The sequence below is a fragment of the Xyrauchen texanus genome, chromosome 28, assembly GCF_025860055.1.
Source record: "Xyrauchen texanus isolate HMW12.3.18 chromosome 28, RBS_HiC_50CHRs, whole genome shotgun sequence".
NCBI classification, from domain to species: domain Eukaryota; kingdom Metazoa; phylum Chordata; class Actinopteri; order Cypriniformes; family Catostomidae; genus Xyrauchen; species Xyrauchen texanus.
In genome coordinates, this window is record NC_068303.1 from 38,414,183 (window position 1) to 38,435,662 (window position 21,480).

At 35.8% G+C, this 21,480-nt stretch overlaps 1 protein-coding gene across 1 annotated transcript in view; it reads right to left on the reverse strand.

The window, feature by feature from the left end:
* Window positions 1-20,682, reverse strand: part of LOC127621571 (mRNA-capping enzyme) — a 195,351-nt gene extending 174,669 nt beyond the window's left edge. Inside the window, exons 1-5 of the mRNA XM_052095228.1 lie at window positions 20,325-20,682; window positions 19,209-19,318; window positions 19,021-19,124; window positions 16,862-16,950; window positions 9,027-9,102 (exon numbers count right to left, since the gene is read on the reverse strand). Coding sequence (XP_051951188.1) covers window positions 9,027-9,102; window positions 16,862-16,950; window positions 19,021-19,124; window positions 19,209-19,318; window positions 20,325-20,388 — 443 coding nt within the window. The 5' untranslated portion in view covers window positions 20,389-20,682. The remainder of the gene's footprint in view (window positions 1-9,026; window positions 9,103-16,861; window positions 16,951-19,020; window positions 19,125-19,208; window positions 19,319-20,324) is intronic.
* Between the last annotated feature and the right edge of the window lie 798 nt (window positions 20,683-21,480).

The window sequence follows — 21,480 nt, forward strand, 5'->3', positions numbered from 1 at the left end:
TCACTACACCACCACGAGGACTTAGAGCGCATTGGGATTTGGACATGCCAAATAAACCGTGCTGTATATACTTGAGTACTATTGTTTGTACAGATGAACATGGTACTGTAACAGTTACAACCAGTTACAAGGCATACTATCTGGGGGCTATGTTCATCCTAGACACTAGGGGTCACTAGTAGCACCCCATGTTGGTTATTAAAAAGGGAAGTAGTAGAAGTAGTATGATATCCAGTGTGATTTGCCACATGCTGTTTGCGGCTATTCTTGAAAATCCTGGTTTGGGAAACTGTTTGTTTGCTGCCTAAATAGGATTTTTGTGCTGTTAGGATTCTCCTGAATTACTTACCAGAGGACCTATTTCCTTGATTCACTTTGGAGGCAGTAATGCCAATAGCCAAGGAATGAAAATAACTTTTCTGTTGGAAAGACATCTATAGGATCTCTTAAAAACTTGATCTCATCCTGAGGAAATTGACTTTTGATGTCTCGTGTGCCTACAATTAACTCACTCTCCAGAATCCTCTTCTGATCTCCTACAGTTACTATTTGGAATTGTTTGCTTGGCTGGTGTTATTGTTTGGCATATGTTTATGTAAATATTGTCTATATATCAATATATGTTTGGAAAGAGTTTCTGATCCTTTGGCTGTTTTCTTATTTTTCTTTGTTTGATTCTTGATATACATTTTATCCTTCCCTGGGTATTTTGCAAATATGATCCCCCCTCTATTTTCTGTAACTCATCAGTTCTAAGCAGCTGGGACAGTTATAGTACCTTCAGGTCTTTGGAAATTGCTCCTAAGGATGAACCAGACATATGGAGGTCCACAATTTATTTACTTTTTTTCGGAGGTCTTGGCTGATTTCTTTAGAATTTTACATGATGTCAAGCAAAGAGGCATGAGTTTGTATGTAGGCCTTAAAATACATCCACTGGTACACCTCCTATCAGAATCTAATTGGCTAATTGTCTAAAGGCTTGACATCATTTTCTGTAATTTTCCAAGCTGTTTAAAAGGCACAGTTAACTTAGTGTAATTAAACTTCTGACCCATTGGAATTGTGATATAGTCAATTAAAAGTTAAACAATCTGTCTTGTAAACAGTTGTTTGAAAAATTACTTGTGTCATGCACAAAGATGTCCTAAACAACTTGTCAAAACTATAGTTTGCTTATAATAAATAATAATAAATCTGCAGTGAGTTAAAAAATATGTTTATGACTTCAACCTAAGTGTATGTAAACATCTGACTTCAACTGTATTGACTGCCGAGAGCCTGAACCATAACAATTCATTAGACATTTAAAAACAAAGAGTCAATTTTACTATTCAGCAAATGTCTTCAAATAATGTGCGTTGGCAGGCAGGCATATATTAATATGTTTATAAATTATGTTATGTTAATAAATAACACATTTACAGTGACTTCTAAAGCCCAAAGTATCATCTCATCCTCTGCTGTTATTTCCACATTCGTCTTCTGTTGTTTAGCGCCGATTACATCATCTTCTTGCGCTGCTTCATGACAGCAACAGCTCAACTGTGAGGGTTGCCATCTTGCTGACCCACAAATGAGTGCAAATAATTCCAGTCACATGCATATACTGTGTGTTCAGCGTTATGGTGGTTAGAAAAAGTTGGCCGCACACGTTCAGTGCCTGAGCACTCTGCTGATGACAAAATTTGACAAAAACGTTCCTGTACGATCAAAGTATACTTTTGGTTCAGATTTTTCATTTATTTTTATTATCAGATTCAGTGTAACGGTTCTGATTCTATTGTTTTGAACTCCGGTGTTATATCTTATTAAATGTCCAATAAGTTCCAAATAAAAAGAGAAAATAGTACACTGTAAAAAGTGATTCATGTGTCAAGTAAATTTGACTAAAAAAATTTACATGAAATTTATAATTATTAAGGATATTTTAAATTATGACTTTGCATTCTATTAAAAATACTGGGTGCATTTCACTCATAAATTTAAGAGAGAAGACAACTACATTATTATTATGAGGTTTAATTTATGGACACCAATTCAACTAATAAAATTAAGAAACAATACAACCTAAATATATCAGGAAAATTTTTGCAATTTTGTGGTTTAATTTATGGACACCAATTCATTTGAAAGTGAACAACTGCTGATTTGACGACATTTTGGCAGACTGGTCGACACAAGTGCAAGCTAAAAGGTAAGCCTTAATAATTTGTACTTTCCTTTTATTTCTTAATTGTCTCGTTAAATGTTGACCAGGTGTGTTCAATCCAGATATGTAGCACCACATTACACATTTTGGATGGCTCCCTTATTTTATATACCCAGGTTATGTCGAAGCCTGTCCTGATGAATCAGGTGTGTAAAATAAGAGAGACATCTAAATATTTGTGGAGAAAATTTTAAAGATGGTCTGATGAAAAAGAGCGATGATTGTTTTATAACGCTACCCCCTTTCTTCACCGTTCGCGCGGTGACGGCACATAAATGGGGGATGGTCATGCCATGTTAATTGTAATTCGTAAAAAAAGAAAATGGAAGATGTGCTTCAGAAACGGTTTGAAACCAAACGTGACCAGACTAAACAAATGGTCACTGTTTGCTTTATCTCAGTTTTTGTACTTTGAAAAAAAAAATTTATCTCAAGTGACGCAAGATTGTTGATAGAGATGCGGGATAGTCCCGCGTCTCGGTGAGGTTACAAAACTTATTTTGCTGTGCTTTTTTTTTATCATGCGCAACTTGCAACAACTAATGAAAGAAACATGAATTCCTGCTGTCTCATAATCAATAGCACTGATCTTTCCCCCTCAATGTTCCCTCCCACTTCTGCTGCGGTCTGTCAGCAAAGAGTTTTCCCCAAACTTTTTATGGACTGTGCGTTCCCGCGCCGATAATGATTTAGAGTCTAATATTCTATAAAATGCCCTGAGGGGGGAGGGGGGCACCGGTAATATTAGTCTGTAAACCTTAAACCAGTAGTTTTCAAACATGCTCTTGGGGACACACAACGCACAGATAAGCGGGACTTACACAATATGCAAAGCTGTGGGTCCCCATGGTGCTTGAACCCAGTTTTAAAGTGGTTGTTAAAGACTAGAAATTGAAAACTAGAAAATTAAAAGACATGCTTCACAACCTCTGATGAAGCTTTATGGAGGAGCAAAACCGCCTAAATTAAACATAAATAAATAAAATTCCAAATAAATGTAAAAAATGTTTTACATATAAATCTATTTTCAAATGTGACAAATGAGTATTTATACGTTTATTTCCTTATTTATGTATTATGTTATGTATTTCCACATGTATATATTTCCTCTATTTATTTAATTATTTTACAATTTACATCCATACCATCTGTGGCTATATTTAAATTCCGTAGACTCCCATTTCTTTTTGTCAAACACAAGATGTCACTGTGGCCTCCAAGCTTCACTCTGTAGCACTCTGCTCAGTTGCTATGTCTGAGGGAGAAAACATGCCCCTCACTAGCATACAGAAAGAAAATTGGAAATATATAAATGTGGAGATAAATTTGGAAATATATACATGCATAAATAAATATATTTAACATTTATTAAATGCATAAATAATGAGGAAATACATACATTTGGAAATTAAAGTGTGAAAAAAAAATACAAAAATACATATTTAGTTTTACATTTATTTTCAAATATTTGTATTTATTTATTATTAATTTAGGCAGTTTTGGTCTTCTACAGAAGCTGACTGTTGTGTATAGATTGATGCATGTTTTTCTCAGGCATTTTATGCGGTCAAGCATTTATTTATTTAAAAAGGAATAAATGATCGTGTTTTATTTTGGTTAGGAAAAGCACAACCTTGTATTTCAAGGATATTTTCCAGAAGTACAAATAAAATGATATATGTGAATATGTCCATATTTTTAATTTAAGAGTAATAATACTGTGAATAATATCATTTCAATTACCAGATCTCAATTTCTTCAAATAATATAAAGTTTGATTTTTTCTACATAATTAATCAGCACAGCTAAATACATTTTCTAATTACGTATGATGGAAAAGTAAATGCAGCAGGCACACATACATCACTCTGTGTGTGCGAATTGACTGTAATCACTGTAAACTGTAAAGAAAAATAATCTGAACTACTAACAGTGGTGGACGAAGTACACATACCATGTACTTGAGTTAAAGTAAAGATACTCAAGGTAAAATATTACTTAAGTAAAAGTAGAAGTGCTGCCTTTAAATATTCACTTGAGTAAAAGTACAAAAGTATTTGCCTTCAAATGTACTTAAGTATCCAAGTACTATGATTTTTTATGGCCATAATGTCCTATTATAATTTGTCACAAGGCTCTTGCTTAACTCAGTCTACATGAAGACTAATGTCACTCTTGGCACACCAATCTATTAATAATATGACATTAATTAGTCAGATGTGTGTGTGTGTGTATATATATATATATATATATATATATATATATATATATATATATATATATATATATATATTTGAATTGAATACATTTTTGTGTGTTTAATTTTGGAGGGAAGGGACTGTTCCCATAAGGTATAATACATTTACAGTATTTACTGTATATATTTTTCTCGAGCGTCTATGGTCATAATTATTAACATCCTAATGTACAATACAATTGTAATGTAATGTAATGTAATACATTGTAATGTAATACATTCAAATAAACCTGCACAATGCCATTAAATATAAATATATATATATATATATATATATATACACACACACACACACACACACACACACACACACACACACACACGCACGCACGCACGCACGCACACACACATACATAGAATATATATATATATTCTGTTATGGGAGCAGCCAATTTTCCTCCAAAATTAAACACAAAAACGTATTAATGCAGTGTTTCTGCTACTCTCCAGAAAAACAGTGCTATTATATGCAAGTCATTTTAGTGTCAACATAATAAGCAATGTACATTATGCGTCAATATTTACCGATAATTGCTGCAATAATAGCTGCTGCTCTCTGCCCCGCTTAAAATCATTGGCAACGCAATTTGTTTGGAACTATTGAGAGCTACACAAATCACGTGACCGCACGGCAGCGAGATCACTGTCGCAACCATCTATGTTCGCAACTCTCATATTTAACGGCTCTGGGATGCGTTTCCCGTACAACAACGTAACTTGCTGCTCCACTACCGTAGTACGATGCACTGTTGAAGAAATCAACTTGCTAGTCACGACTGTTTCCCAAAACCGTATTGTCGCAAATTGGTTGTTCAACCACATTGGTTAATGATGTCACACATGTGGTGGATTAAAAACTACTTTTAATGAATCTGTTCGAATTAATGATCGAATTAATGCTAGATGTTTTGCTATAAATTACGGACATGTCATCTGAGGACTCTCTCATATTTTTCTCAGTTATTTGCTTTATTTCCAGATTCAATCATAGGCTCCTTCTTACGCACTAGAGCACGTTCACACATGCGTACTCTTCAATAACGGTGCTTTAAATCTATTGACAAACTAAAAGACATAAAGGACATTTGTATGTCTTCTAAATAAAAGATACTGATTTTACTGAATGTCATCTTGCTTATTTGGCTCAAGATAATAATTTATTAAGCCCACATGTTATAATAACAAGAAACTCTGCTTCTAACCACAGGTCGAGAGCTGTCGTTCCAACCACACAACTCTGCGATGCTGTTTGCGAATGTTCGTTGGAACGATGGTTTCGGGAAACACCGACTCGTTGAACTATGATGATAACGACGGAACTTGCTACCATAGTTGGCTAACGATGCTTTTGGGAAACGCACCCCTGGTTCAGCGCTTAGTAGATGCCGCCAAGGCAAGTTCAAAACAAAGCGCAGCTGTACTGTGATTGGTGGCTCGTTTGACCAGTTACATTTTTATCCACTCATAAATAAAAAGGAACGACTGATTTTGAAAATGTAGTAGAGTAAAAAGTAAGATATTTGACTTTGAAATGTAGTGGAGTTAAAGTAAAAGTCTCGCCAAATTTAAATACTTCAGTAAAGTACAGATACACAAAAAAGCTACTTAAGTACAGTAACGAATTACATTTACTTCGTTACTGTCCACCACTGACTACTAATAATTTAAGGGGGTTGTCCCGGCTTTTTGTCATGGTCATCTGGTCACCCGAAGTGATGTGAGCAACTTGCGCTACAGTTAATGATTTGTCAAGAAAAATGCTTGTCAAGGTATTTTCGTGTTAATTATGCACATTGGGTATAATAGAACATGAAACATGGCTAGCTGGTCTTTAACATCACAATATTTGGATGAACGTTTCCATCTAACTTGTTAAATTCAGTGACCCAAAATGAAAATGTCTAATGGGTAACATGATTACTACACTTAGATCATGACTTGTATAGAAATAGCAACAAGGTCTACTTGTTTTATTTTTGATACTGCTGCCTATAAATATTCTCTTACTTTTAAAACTAACAAAAGAAAGGCTTGCATTTCATAAAGGCTGCAATTAAAATGTTGAAATAAGTGTACATTGAACAGCTATTACAAGGCATAATACATTTTTGTTAGTGTAAATTACAGATGTAATTAAAATGATTAAACTAATTATATATATGTATAATTTTTTTTACAGGTCTGCATGGAAGTACTTGAAGTTCCATTTTTGTGAGCATTCATATTTTCTACTTTCATTTTTGGTTGGAACATGCTGTAAGATAGATAATGTAGATTGAAGTCATGGTGTGGAAGTGTAAGGTTTGCCAATGGAAGGCATCTTCAAAGTGAGCTCTTTTGAAACACTATAGATTACAGCATGGGCCATTTATACATAGCCATACTATACCTTGAGTTTTGCAAGCAAAGCCTTTTCATTGTTTTTCTGGACCAGGTTTTGGTCCAGAATGCACTGAATAGAAGAATATGTTCTTAGTTCAACAATAATACGAGCTTATATCAAGCATAACTGTCATTGGTTTTGCAAGACAAGTTTTTTATTTTCAAGTTTTATTCCAGAAATATTTTTTCCCACAAAGACAAATCTTTTTCAGACATGATCTTTGAGAATCCTATAATCTTATCAGCAAGTGTGGGTATAGTCCAGTACAGTTAGCCAAGTGTAATGAATGACATTTTTGTTTTTGGAAAATATTTAAAGGTTTGAGGATTTTACCTTGTCTATATTGTCTGGCAGCTTTATATCGTGGATGTGTTATTTTTGAAAAGGTCTATTTGCATGTATTTAACCTAAAGGGACAGTTCCCCAAAAAATGAAAATTCTCTCATAATTTACTCACATGTGTGCCTTCCCAGATGTCTAAGTCTTTCCTTCTTCTGCAGAACAAGAAATACAAATCACACATACAAATCACAGATCTCACCCCTGTAGCTCCAGACAATGCAAGTAAATCATGCAAGGCTCAAAAAGCACAAAAACATTAAAGTAATTCATAAGACTCCAGTGGTTTAATCTATTAAAACATTTAAAAATTACACTCCAGTATTTTAATACCTTTTTATATATGAATAATACATTAATTAAAAATACTTCTGAAGGTATCTAATCAGTTTTGGGTAAGAACAGACTAAAATAAAACTCCTTGCTCATGATCGCCAAGAAGACTGCTGATGTCATGATTTGTATAAAAAGGAGGTATATTTTGGTATTGTCCCACCCCAAACTGATTGGATTACTTAAGACATGAATTAAACTAGAACTAGAGTTATATGGATTCATTTGAGTCTTTATGCTTTTAGAATCTTCAAAGTTTTGGTCACCTATCACTTGCATTGTAAGGGCCTACAGAGCTAAGATTTTCTTTAAAAAAAAAAATTATTCTCCTGAAGAAAGTCAGTCATATACATCTGGAATTGCACGAGGGTGTCATTGATGAGAAATGTTTCATTTTTGGGTGAACTATGCATTTTAGAACAAGCATGACTTTGTCTACAGCACATATTTGACAGTAATTTGACTTTTGTAAACTTTACCTTAATTTAGTTTTTCATTAAATGGAGCTTTTATTTGTGTACTTTAATTAAACTATGTATTTTTTTTCCTTTATTTTTTTTTCTCAAATAGTTTGTTTAGTACACTGCTTACTGTTTCATAGAATAAATACAGCAACTTAACCATGTGTTATTGTACAAGTTATTGATCTGGCTATACATGTATAAATGCTTTGTGTGAGAATAATATTTAAAAATAAATGGATAAATCGTTAAAAAATGCATTATGTAAAAATCATTTAAAGTGTTTTAAAGGGGTAAAATGTCACTTTTATAATTGTTTTAGCTTAAAAAAATGACTAAATTAGCTTAATATCATCAGAAGAATAAAAATCACGTTAGATTTAATTAATGTGATTTATTTAAAAAAAACAAGGCTTAATTACTAACTCATTTGGGTGACTTCACATGATGTTTTAAAGGAGTTTTCATTTAAAAAAATAAGCAGTAAATATTAACTAATTTGGGGGATTTCACAAACTTTATTTAAAGAAATTTCATTTTAAAAAACAAGAATTAAATACTAACTAATTTGATGGAATTAACGTGATTTATTAAAGGAAATTTCATTAAAAAAACAAGGATTAAATACTAACTAATTTGGTGGAATTCACGTGATTTATTAAAGGAAATTTCATTAAAAAAACAAGGATTAAATACTAACTAATTTGGTGGAATTCACGTGATTTATTAAAGGAAATTTCATTTTTAAAAAAACAAGGATTGAAAAGTTCTTAAAAATATTACGTGTAATATTGTTACCATACTTTTTTTAAGTAGTATCACATAACATTTTTTACAGTATATATATAAAAAAAATTCACTATTTGATTTGTATTTGAATTCACTATTTGATTATCTAATATATATAAAAAAAAATGTTTTGTTGAATAATTTTCAACAAAAATAACTATATTGAGATATATACCTTTACTGTAACATAAATAATGTGATATAAGGTATATTTTCTGTGTTCATTGGGTGATTGCATTTATGATAATGTACCTCCAGTCCATTTTCTCCACCAGGTAGGCACATATTAAAAAGCCTGTGCGGTTGAAGCCATGCGTACAGTGAATGCCTGCGGAAAACACAAAACAACTGAATCACACATCATTCACATAAATCACCCACATACCACACCAATCATAGCCCATTCAACGTTTATCTCACCATTATTAAATACTTATGTTGTGTATGTTTCTGTGGGTAGAAATGGACCACTGGCTTATAAACCCTAATTATTGTGTTGATTAATGACTAAACAAAAGCCTTTACATTAATTAATAATTAAGTTCCAATCAACTGGAGATGTTAAGATTTGGGCTGGAAGAGGACGTGTGTCTATATTGTCTCCACGCATGTTGAGAATGGTTCGAGAGGCCAAAGATTCTCCAAGCATCACAGCTGGAGAATTGCCGATATTATAAAATCTCCAAAACAACAATCAGACATCACCTACATCACCACATGTTGTTTGGGAGGGTTTCAAGAAAAAAGCCTCTGCTCTCATCCAACAAGCATCTTCAGTTTGCCAGACACTACTGGAACTTCAAATGGTGGTCAGACAAAAGAAACATTGAGCATTTTGGCAAACACCACAGATGGGTTTGGCACACACAGAGAGGTAGCATATGGAAAAGTACCTCATGCCCCCTGTTAAATAATGTGGTGGATCTTTAACATTGTGGGGCTGTTTTTATGCAAGAGTTGCTGGATATCTTGTTGGGATCCATGGACTATCAAATACCAACAGATAAAAAATCAAAACCTGACTGACTTAAAATGGGCCCTGGTTGGATTTCCCAGCCAGAAAATAATCAAAAGCACACAACAAAATTAACACAAAAATGGGTCACCGACAACAAAATCAAGTTTCTGCCATGACCATTCCAGTTCCCTGACCTGAACCCCATAGGAAATTTGTGGGTTGAACTGAAGAGGAGACTCCACCAGCATGGACCGCAGATTTGAAGGATCTGGAGAGATTGTTTCTAGAGGAATGATCTCAGATTCCTTGCAATGTGTTCGCCAACCTTTTTAGGCATTAAAGGAGAAGACTCAGAGCTGTTATCATGGCAAAGGGAGGTTGCACAAAGAATTGAATAAAAGGGTGGAAATAATTGTGCCAAACATATATTTGACAAAAATGTTTCTTATTGGTAAAACTTGTGTTTGTGATTGTTCGATATCCATTAGAACAGACCTGGGCAACTTACGGCCCTTGTGCCAAATCTGACCCTACATATGGTTTAATGTGGCCTGTGGCTCGTTTATCCTAAAAGCGTTTTTTTTTTTTTTTTTTTGTTGAACATTTCAGTTATCTTGTAATTGAACCTAACGTGCCTCCACAAATGTTTAACATGCTCAAGAGTTATCAGATAAGAGATGCAACTCCCCCAATTTGAGATTTATACTTGTGCAAATTGGAAATATTCCACCAAATGTTATATTCATTTTGTGCAAATTGGAAACTGTGCACTCAAGTTCACTCTTTCTAGCTCTTGCTTTCCCCTTTGAACAAACTTAGCAATCTCTAGTGCAATATTCTGCTCAAGGAAGTGTTATACGGCCACTCTGTGTCCATTCTTGAGGCTACTTGTGATGTTTGGTGCTACTAAGTTTGCAGTTAAGCCTTCTCAGAGATTAAATTAAATATAAAGTAGATCTCTGCATTGTCACACGGAGGGGCAATCGTTGACACGTGAGCATAAGGAAGCGAGAAGAATATGTATATGTATTTTTTATTTGTGCAATTTAGAAATGTTGAAGTCCCCTCACACCTGTATGTTAATTTAACTCTTGCAGTAATCATTTATCATAGGCATGCAGCCTGTTTTATTCAGTAGTGTGCTGAATGGAAAGTCAAACCATTGACTATACCTGCATCATGACCCTTTTAGCATGTAAACGGGTCATGTTTTGAGAATAAAATAAGTAAACTCGGCCACTGTGTGACAAACATTAAAAGTTCTATAATTTTCAGTTTTTTTATTTTTTATTTATTAAAACAGACCCTTTATGTAGTGTTCAATTGAATAATAAATTAACAGGGAAGTAGAGATGGTAAAATAATTTATAAGTAGCTCAGCCTTTATTAATTTTTGTAAAGCCTGATAGAAAAGTGTCTACCTTTGTAGAGCAATACAGTACTTTAGGCAATTGCAAATAGTCCCGTTTGTCACATATACACTTTTGAAAGAAGTGCTATTTCTGGGCTTAAAAGATACAAAAAACAAATCAATGAGGAACATTGCATCTCAAAAGGAATACAATGTGGCCCTCTACGCACTATTTAAAGCCCAATGTGGCCCCTTTACCAAAATAGTTTCCCACCCCTGCATTAGTGGATAGATTTTTGTGAATATTTTGAAAGGAAGTTCAAAAGGCTAAACAACAAAGGCATATTTTTCACAGCCTACTTCGCTCATTTTTCCCAAGGGTGCCAATACTTTTGGCCACAATTGTATTTATTTATTTGACAATACATCTTGTAATATGCAGGATATTGTACAGTCAGCTGTTCATTATCACATAAAATAAACACTAGCAGGTTAATCATGTTCAACCAATATATCAACAAGGCCTATAAACAGCCATTAGCTGTTATTATAAAATGTTTGGTTGATAACTTTTCCCATTTGGAAAATTGTTTCTTAGTCAAGATCTACCCCCTTTCTCCCCAATTTGGAATGCCCAATTCCCAATGTCCTCGAGGTGGCGTAGTGACTCATCTCAATCTGGGTAAAGGAGGACGAATCTAAGTTGCCTCCACGTCTGAGGCTGTAAATCCGCACATCTTATCACTTGGCTTGCTGAGCGTGTTACCGCGGAGACAGCATGTGTGGAGGCTTCACGCTATTCTCGGCGGCATCTGCCCCACAACTCACCACGCGCCTCGCCGAGAACCACACATTAAAGCGACCACAAGGAGGTTACCCCATGTGACTTAGGAGATCTGGCTGGAGTCACTCAGCAAGCCCTGGACTTGAACTCACAACTCCAGGGGTGGTGGTCAGCGTCAATACTTGCTGAGCTAACCAGGACCACCAAGATCTTCCTACTTAAATGTGAAGAGTATGTCTGACCAACATATAATAAAAAAGGTATAAACATAAACCATGACAAAGTGCAGTTGATTCTCAGACCTTTGCAATTACCATACATTTATTCAAGAAGACGCAAACTAAATGTCAAATGATGGCAAAACAAATAAACTGAACCCACCATAAAGTCTTTGATTGTTGTTAGCTCAAATAATTCCAGAAAAGTAACAAGTCAATTTTGATTTATCATCAAATCAGTCTCACATGGGTGCAGCTGTATTGGTTAATTCTGAGATTATGTCCTCAAGCTAAAGGAAAAAATGTCATAAGAAGCAAAAACGACAAATGCCACACATTCATCAGAGTGAGTTTTATAATATGCCCACACACACCGCAGCTGACCCAGTGACTACATAATAATTTAACAAAACCTCTATACTGTAGTTCTGCAAACACTGATTTCTAAGTCACTCCACAGATGTCTGGGCTTTGACTGGTGATGGCAGTTCTTTTTGGAGGGTTTAAAGGGATAATTATCCCAAAAAAGGCAAACTTGGAAACACTTTCTAAGAAGCCCATTTTTATAATGCATTGGCAAGGCATTATAATGCATTAGTAATGTTTCACAATACACCTTATAATATGTTATTACTTCTCATAAATAATAGTAACTAAACACCATTATAATGCATAACAATAATAACATATTCATAGTTATACCTTAAAGTATAAAGCATTATAACACAATCAACATCCAATTTTATCTGCAGAAGTTGTAATGCATTATATTTGTAATATGTACTGAATAATAGGTATATTTTGCTTATTAACATCCATAAGATATAAGTGGTTATAAGACATTACAGATCATGCTGGAAGTTATATACTGTATACATGCAAAAAATAACACCATTCAATGTACATTTTTAAACATTAAGAAAAACACTTGTAATGCTACAAGGTAAAAATATCAGAAACTCACATTCGAGAAAAAAATATGTAAGTTGATCATGTAGCCAATATTTCCGGGTGTAACAAACCCAAGGGGGGATGGGGTTAAATACACTGCACTCCATTTAATTAACTTTAATGGGATAGTTCACCCAAAAATGAAAATTCAGTCTTTGTATACTCACACCTGTGTTGTTATAACCCTATATGACTTTCTTATTGTTAACACAAAGGAAGAAATTGTGAATAAATGTTGTGCTCTGTGATGTCATAAAATGTCAGTTTATAGCAACGCCTCTTCAAGCTTCAAAAGCATGAAAAGTATAACTGAGTCTAATAAATTATTCCATGAGTCTGATGATTATTATGAAAGCACACGATAAGGTTTTGATTTCAAACTGAAATCAAATATATTATTTAGCTAAAATTTTCACTGACCGTTGATCTCCTGTGTTGATCTCATGATAGGGCACGAGAGCAAGAATATGCAGCGCCCGCGTGACACTGAGGTGACATTCAAGCGAAAACTCAATTTGATTTTCTAAAACCTGATCCGCCACAGCAATAGCAACAACAGAACCCAACACAACTGCAAACAAAACAGAGAACAGAACTTACTAAACATGTCTGAAGAGACTGAAGGCGAAGAATTGATGCATTTCTATGCCCAGACTTTTATATTTTTTTTTTAACAGTGCCAGTTCACAGTGGAAAGAGTTACCCATGCAATGCAGAAAATAGAAAACAAGCAATCAAAAGAATGTACTGTTGCTCATCACTGCTGCTCATCACTGCTGGTTAGGAAGAAAACTCTGATTACCATTAAACATATACCTTTTATTCCGTGTCATTTTAGCTCTTAATAATTTTCAGAGCTGTATATTTTTCTTTTTAAGGATAACCATTTATGGTAAGTTGGTGGTTCTGTCTTGAGCCAGGTTATAGTTATCGCTTTCTTCGCAGCTGCAATGAGTATTTGGATAGGTATTTCTGTTCCTTGGATTTCACTGTTTTCATACTGGTCCCAACAATAGCCACTACAGTGTCTCTAATTAATGTTACCCCCTAATACTTTATCGGCTGCATCAAACACCTTTTTCCAAAAGTTACTAAGTTTGGTTAAGATTCATTTTAGAGAAAAAATTTGATTAGTATGCAATAATTCTACCCCTAAACTCGTCTTTTGCTGCCTCCCATAATGTTAAAGGTAATGTATCTGGTGTATTATTAGTTTTCAAATATTCTTCAAATTCTTGTCTTACATAAGATTTAAACTCAGGTTTTCCTAACAGGGAGGTATTCAGTCTCCATTTACTGGATGTGTTTCTTTGGCCAACATCCCATATCAGCGATAAAGGAGCATGGTCAGATAGAGAAATACTGTGTATCTCACACTTCCCTACTCTATTCACTTCACCTTTATGCATAAAAAGCAGTCTATCCTAGAGTATGAAGTGACCATGGGAGCCATGCATGTGGCCGACACGAGGCCCTAAGTGACAGAATTCCGAATGAACGAGTGTAATTTATAAGTATAAAATTGACTAGAATAATCAAGTATCCAAATCTAGATAAGATCTCAATTAATGATCAATAATAATTGGAATCTAAACCTAAATTCGAGGTCTAATTAAATTGGAGTCCGATTAAATTATCAGAGTCAGATTCAGTCTTAACTAAATCAAATAGTTATGACGCTACTGTACAGCCACACGCGCATTAAAAGACGAACGCGCAGATACCTTAACCACTTCGCTGGATTCCACTGTTGGGCCAGTGAGGTGGCATTTTTACAAGGGACAAACCAAAACTTAATTATGGTTACATGAGGAATGTGTCACAACGGGGCTGCGTAGCCGCAGACCGGTCAGTGTACCCATGATGAACCGTCCACCATCAAGAGCGCCTACAGTGAGCACGCGAGCATCGGGATGGCCGTGTACGTGTGTACCGTTTACCTGGAGTAGTGATGGCACTAGGATGCACTGTTGGACGACAACAAGCTGGTGGAAGGAGTGTGATGCTCTGGGCAATGTTCTGCTGGGAAACCGTGGGACTAGCCATTCATGTGCATGTCAAATTGGCATGTGCCGTCTACCTAAACATCGTTGCAGACCAGGTGCACCCCTTCATTGCAATGGTATTCCCTGATGGAAGTGGCCTCTTTCAGCAGGATAATGTGCCATTCCACACTGCATGCATTGTCTGGGAATGTTTTGAGGAACATGAAGGTGTTGCCCTGGCCTCCAAATTCCCCAGACCTCAATCCAAAAGTGGGATGTGCTGGACCAAAACATCTGATACACAGCAGCTCCATCTCGCAGCTTACAGGAATTGAAGGATCTGCTGCTAATGCCTTGGTGCCAGATACCACAGGACACCTTCTGGGGTCTTGTAGAGTCCATGTCTCGGCGGGTCAGCACTGTTTTGGCAGCATGCGGAGGACCAACAGCACATTAGGAAGGTGGTCATAGTGTTTTGGCTCATTAGTGTATATTATACGCAAGATTTATAGTGAAAAAGAAGTTATATTTTGGTCGGTTCTCACCCTAAATTGATTAGATTGCTTCAGAAGACATAGATTATACCACTGGAGTCTTTTGCACTACAATTATGCTGCCTTTGAACTTTTTGGAGCTTCAAAGTTTTAGTCACCATTCAATTGCATTTTATGGACATACAGAGCCGAGAAATTCTTCTAAATATCTTCGTTTGTGTTCAGCAGAGGAAATAAATTCATACACATCTGGGATGGCATTAAGGTGAGTAAATGATAAGAGAATTTTCATTTTTGGGTGAACTATCCCTTTAATGGATTATATTAAGGACATCTTTGTTTACTTGAGTATTATAATCAATTTATGTACTGCGTTGGGTCGCCACTTGTTGTAATATCAAATCTGGGTCGTGAAGGAAAACCAGTTGAGCACCACTGCCATATAAACCACTACTAATTGTATCCTGTTCTATATTTTTTTTATTTAGTGTTGCAAAATCCCTGATTGTTCCTTTGACCATATAGAATACTTAGAGGGTGATATTAGCTCAGAATTTATACATTTCATCAAACACTATGTTTCCTATATTCCATGGAAAGGACAGCATGACATCAGAAATAATCATTGATTGATTTCTTTTTTTTGTATACCAACTGTTGCAACCACACACTAGAGTAAAGCTAATGTAACTGACTAATTACAGGCAGAGATTACCACTGATCGTAATCTACAGAAATTCTTCTTGTGTCTTGCTTTATCAAATGTCCCTGCAGTTTCAATACATTTTGCCGTGGTGATAACAATGACATTCATATCATCCTCAAGAGTCATTTCTTTTAGTAGGTTCAGATTGGTGCTGTACGGTATAATGAATAAACATGACTCAAGAGCGCCTCCAACAGACCAAACTCATACTCTCACCACATCAGAACAATATGTAAAGCATGAGCTAACCAGTCTTTCAACTACTACTTTATTTCAAATTTAATTTCACAATGATTTGCTGAAAACAAACAATGATCACATATCAACTAAATTAATGTACTGTATGCATAAATACTCCAACTTTTTAAGTGCAATGTGTTGGAGAAATGCTTAACGCTTTTGGCATTTCAAGCTTAAAGATGATGTGTGTAATTTGTTTTTAGTTAAAAATACTTTCTCTTACCTCATCTTAATATGCAGAGACAACTATAAGAAAACCATTCAAGGGTTGATTCCCCTGAAAAGTGAAAACTCTGCAGCTCCGTTGCACAATCAAAATCGTAACCAGCCCAACTCAGTATTAAAATCCAAATATTTGGTATCTGTAACAAGTAAATAACTGTGAGTTTTCAGGTCTTACCGATGAGCTCTGTGGGTGTTTTTTCAATGAAGGGTTCACACATTCTGATGAACGTCTCTGTTGTCTCTACTGTAGGGCATTCAGCATGACTGCATTAGGGAAACAGATAGATTGTATTGTGAAAGAATGAAGCCAGAAAGTCAGGCAGAGCAGTTATGACATCATCATAATGCAGCCAACTGGTTAGCTGACATCTTTGCTGAGCATCTAGAATATGGTCCTTTTAGAAGATTTGAGATCTTAAGTTTACACTGAAGGAAAAGAAAAAAAAAATGTTTTCATCAAAAGATAATTTTTATTTCCAATGTTCTTAATACAACAGATCATATGGCAAACAATAAATGTTTATTTTCATGAAATATATGTCAAAAACTTATAATACTAATATTCACAATTTTGCTACATTTACACCTCTCATTCAAACTCGAACAGCATTTTCCTCCACCAAAAACAAAGCATTTTGAAAATGCTCTTCATTATCACATAATTTGAAAATGATGAGGTTAGGAAAATTTATCAGAATGAAAACAGATGGGTGCGAATGTGGCACAAGGCAACTTTTTGTAAAATACAACATTTTAACAAATGGGCTTTTCACACATGAAATTGATAAACAAAATGCTGTGTTCTGTTGTTTCATGTTTCACACTATTCATACTTTAAAATGGGTTAGGAATGAATCCTGGTAATTCAAGTTTTGAGTGTTTTCATGGAACATTTGTAAACCCTGGATAACCGTTCTCATTTTAATATTTATGAGGTCATCAACAATGATTGGACAAATACAACTCACAACGGGTCTGTTTGTTTTTTGTCTTCTGAAAAATACTATGCAAAAACAGAAAAGGAATGCTGTCTCTTTAACACGCCTGTGTAGCAGGGCGGAGGGCGGGGTGGGACCGTGATGCTGCACATCCTGTCCCTAATCAGGCTGATCAAGCCCGAGAGGGATGAAGGTGAATAGAGGCGGCAGTTCGAGAGAGAGAGAGAACTACAGGCATCTGCCCTGTATGTGTATGTCTTTTTGTTTAAATTAACCATTAAATATTATTCACAATTTTGCCAGAGTAAGCAAGTAATTTCGCTACGTTTACACCTCTCAAACTCGAACAGCATTTTCCTCCACCAAGGAACAACGCCTTCCACAATATAAAGACAGAAATGCACTAAAATAGCACCAATTCAAATAACATTAAACGTTTCCCAAAGTCTAAGTGGGAGTTTGAGTAATTGAAAGAACTTGTCCCCACATAGGTTGAGTATTCACAGCAATGGGCATTAAATCTCTTAAAATTCTCATCCTCCACAATATTAATCGCCGGCAAACTGTGGCTATCTGCTTTGTTACAGCAATCATGAAGCTGTTTTCACAATTCTCGTTAGAGTGTCAACACCAGTGTCACGTGCCGCTTTGAACTCACCATACGCCTTACATAGGCTGAAAAATACTTGACATCTATCACAAGTCCCATCTTGGCTTGTTTTTTACATTAAATAAAGCTGAGATTTCCTTTCCCCATCAATTTATCACTGACAGGGAATTCTGAACAGATTATTTTATTTACTGACATAACAACCTCTATCATAAGAGAGCGTAACAGTCCATTTTCCACCCATAGAATGTCTATGGGACCACCGCATATGCCAAGCTTGTGGGCTCTCCTTGGTAGAAGGGCTCTGGTGCTGTGGCGTGTGCATCACTGTAATGGTTGGTGTAAGGTTTCACCCATCACACCAGTGTTTTTGCTGTGTAAACGATAAATGCTTTAATCGCAATCAAGAAAAATGAATATAGTATAATAACATTTTATACTATATTGATGTTTTGAGGATACTTAAAGAAAACCTAGCAGGTAGGTATTTTCACAATTTTTCCGTAACATTTTAATTTGTCTCCATAAGACGCATTTGCAACTAAAAGTCATTTTTCCTCAAAGTTGCAGAGTTAGTTTTAGTAATTCAAATATATACATTCCACATCATGTTATGCTTATTTTAGGTAAACATTATTTCAACCATGTACTTTGACGTAACCTAACTAACTACAATCAAAATGATAAATTGTGAAATGTTGTAAAAAACAAAATTGTGCTTGCTGAGGTCTTCTCGGAAGAGCTAGACAAACCCATTCAATACAGATTCAGATATGTGACACGTACCCTTTACAGGCAAGTTTTACGTATTTGATTCCTTCCTTTTCTATCTCTGCCCTATCATAGAACCGGCCCGTGTTGGTCAGGTCCACCAGCAAACCCATCTTCACCTGAGGATGATAGGTCACTGTCAGATAAAGCTCAACATCTGGATGACAGTAGGATATATCAGTTTTAGAGGAATGTCCAAGTACCTTTAAGCTCTTTAGATAGTTGGACAGCATGCTGGGGTGAAACCTGTTCTCCTCAGGGACTTGATCATTGTACCGTGGTCCAAGCATGGTTTTCATGGGCAGAAATTTACCTGCGGAGACAATTTAACATAGTAATGTGAATTTTTGCAACACTAGCGCCACCAAACGGAATTGCAAAATCATTGTACAATTTGATTAGGCCTATAATAATAATAATAATAACAGAAATATGTCCAAAAACAAACCATGGCACTTTTTGTTACTTGTCTGTTATAGTACCATCAAGTGAGTTTTATTTGTAAAGCACTTATAACATATTTCAAAGAAATTTCGTAGAAAATAATGGCTTACGAATATTAAAATGTAACAAATATAATAATACACTATTTAACTCTAATTTTATATACAAAACGAGTCGTTAAATGTAATATTCATAACGTTTATGTAGAAATTAGAACACTATTTGAATTTTTGTGGGTTAATAAAAGTAAATAATTCTGGTCAAAGGAGTTGAGCAGACAAAACGTCCAATCAGATTCGAGGATCGGAACTAACCGTTATATATTGACTATGAACATATCGCAAGCTTCCCAGAGCGTCTAACAACCTTATAAATATTCATAAGCCGTAGTAGGATCAAATAAGTTGGCCCAACGTCACCACACCAAATTAATATTCATGAATCCCGCCTCTTAAACAGTGACGTACATGTGTTGACGTGAGTGTAGCGAGCTAATCTGGCTAACCTCTCATTTTAAAACCAGACAAACCAAACTAACTTACAGTAAACTACTGTATGTCGTGCATCTTCCTAATAAAATATACAAATAATTATACTAACATTGGTTTCTTTAGACATATGACGCAGTCTATTACCAGTATATTTAGTGTTATATGGCAGTGTTATGATCATGTGCATGCTAATAGCTGTTTTACATTAGATTGAAAACATTTTAAGTTCCCATTTTCAGCTCATTGATGCTGCAGTCATACAGCACTGAAAGAAAGAAATAGTCCACTAACCCTAAGATACTAATCATTTAACTAATAACCACAGAATATGAGTGTAGGTTGTTAAAGCAGCTTTGTTGAGAACTATCAAAGATAGATGCTTACCAGCCACAGGTTGTCCTCTTCTCGGGCAATTCATCCATCGAGGAGGTGCTCCGGGTTGAGACATGATTCCGTCCCAATGCGCTATCCACCCGAGAGTTCGCCTTCAGCTGCGCGGGAGCTCAAGTGTTCAGAGCGGGCGGCGGATCTTCACCTATCCGCTGTCTGGGCCCTTAACACAAGCCCAGTAATAGTAGGGTTTCAAAGCCTTATCAACAGCTGGGTGTTGTAGAAAGTTCACTCCTCGGGTCAGCGTTCATGAAATATGGCCCATGAGGTGCTCGCTACTCAAACTCTGCTTAAACGTAAACACAAATTCTCCACGTTGTCCCGCAGTTCTCTTGTATTACCTTCCCAAACAGCCGACAGTGTCCAGAGTCGGCCAGCAGGTGGAGCTCTACACACCTAGATCAGTTTCCCCAACCGGTTATTTTTGTCGCTAAGAACCCCCAGAACATCATTACAAGCACTCCTTCATCGACACAAAAAACAAAAATGTGTTGCATGGCCGCCACCAGTATTGCCCGCAATATCTTTTTTCTCCGCTATTTCGGCTCCATTTACCTGCATTTTTGCTCTGGTAGTTCAAAATAGAATCCACGCATAGATATTATATAGAGACTAGATGCCCTATTGGCCGCTTCGCACTAAGAAATACGGCCGCCATCTTAAACCGGTCGTACTCCTAGTTTCGTTGCGTTGCAGCAAAGATGCCAGAGCACTGTGGAGAATTTTCCTGTTCTAATCGGCGGACCATTGCAAATAGGGCCCGGGGGATTACTTTTCACAAGTAAGTTTTAACATTACCGTACTATTGGTTGTATTTTGTGAATAGAATATTACCAGATAATTGAGAAGAAGCAAGGATCTTTGATATTACTGTACTGAAATCGTAGCCAGCTAACGTTAGCTAGGCTATGTTTACTGCACCAGCCGGTGTTCACCCGGTATGGAGAGGTGGGGTAAAGTAATAATTACAAGAGCTTCTTGGTTATCAGATACAAGCATTCAACGGCCCTGTTGTATAAACATAGGTTATTTGCGCACGTGATATCAGGAAGCAATGTAACTTAATACACGCATGACGGCGATGCGCAAATCGAGTTATCCCTCCCACTTATGCTAGTTTTATTGATAACCTATATTTATTATCCTGTGC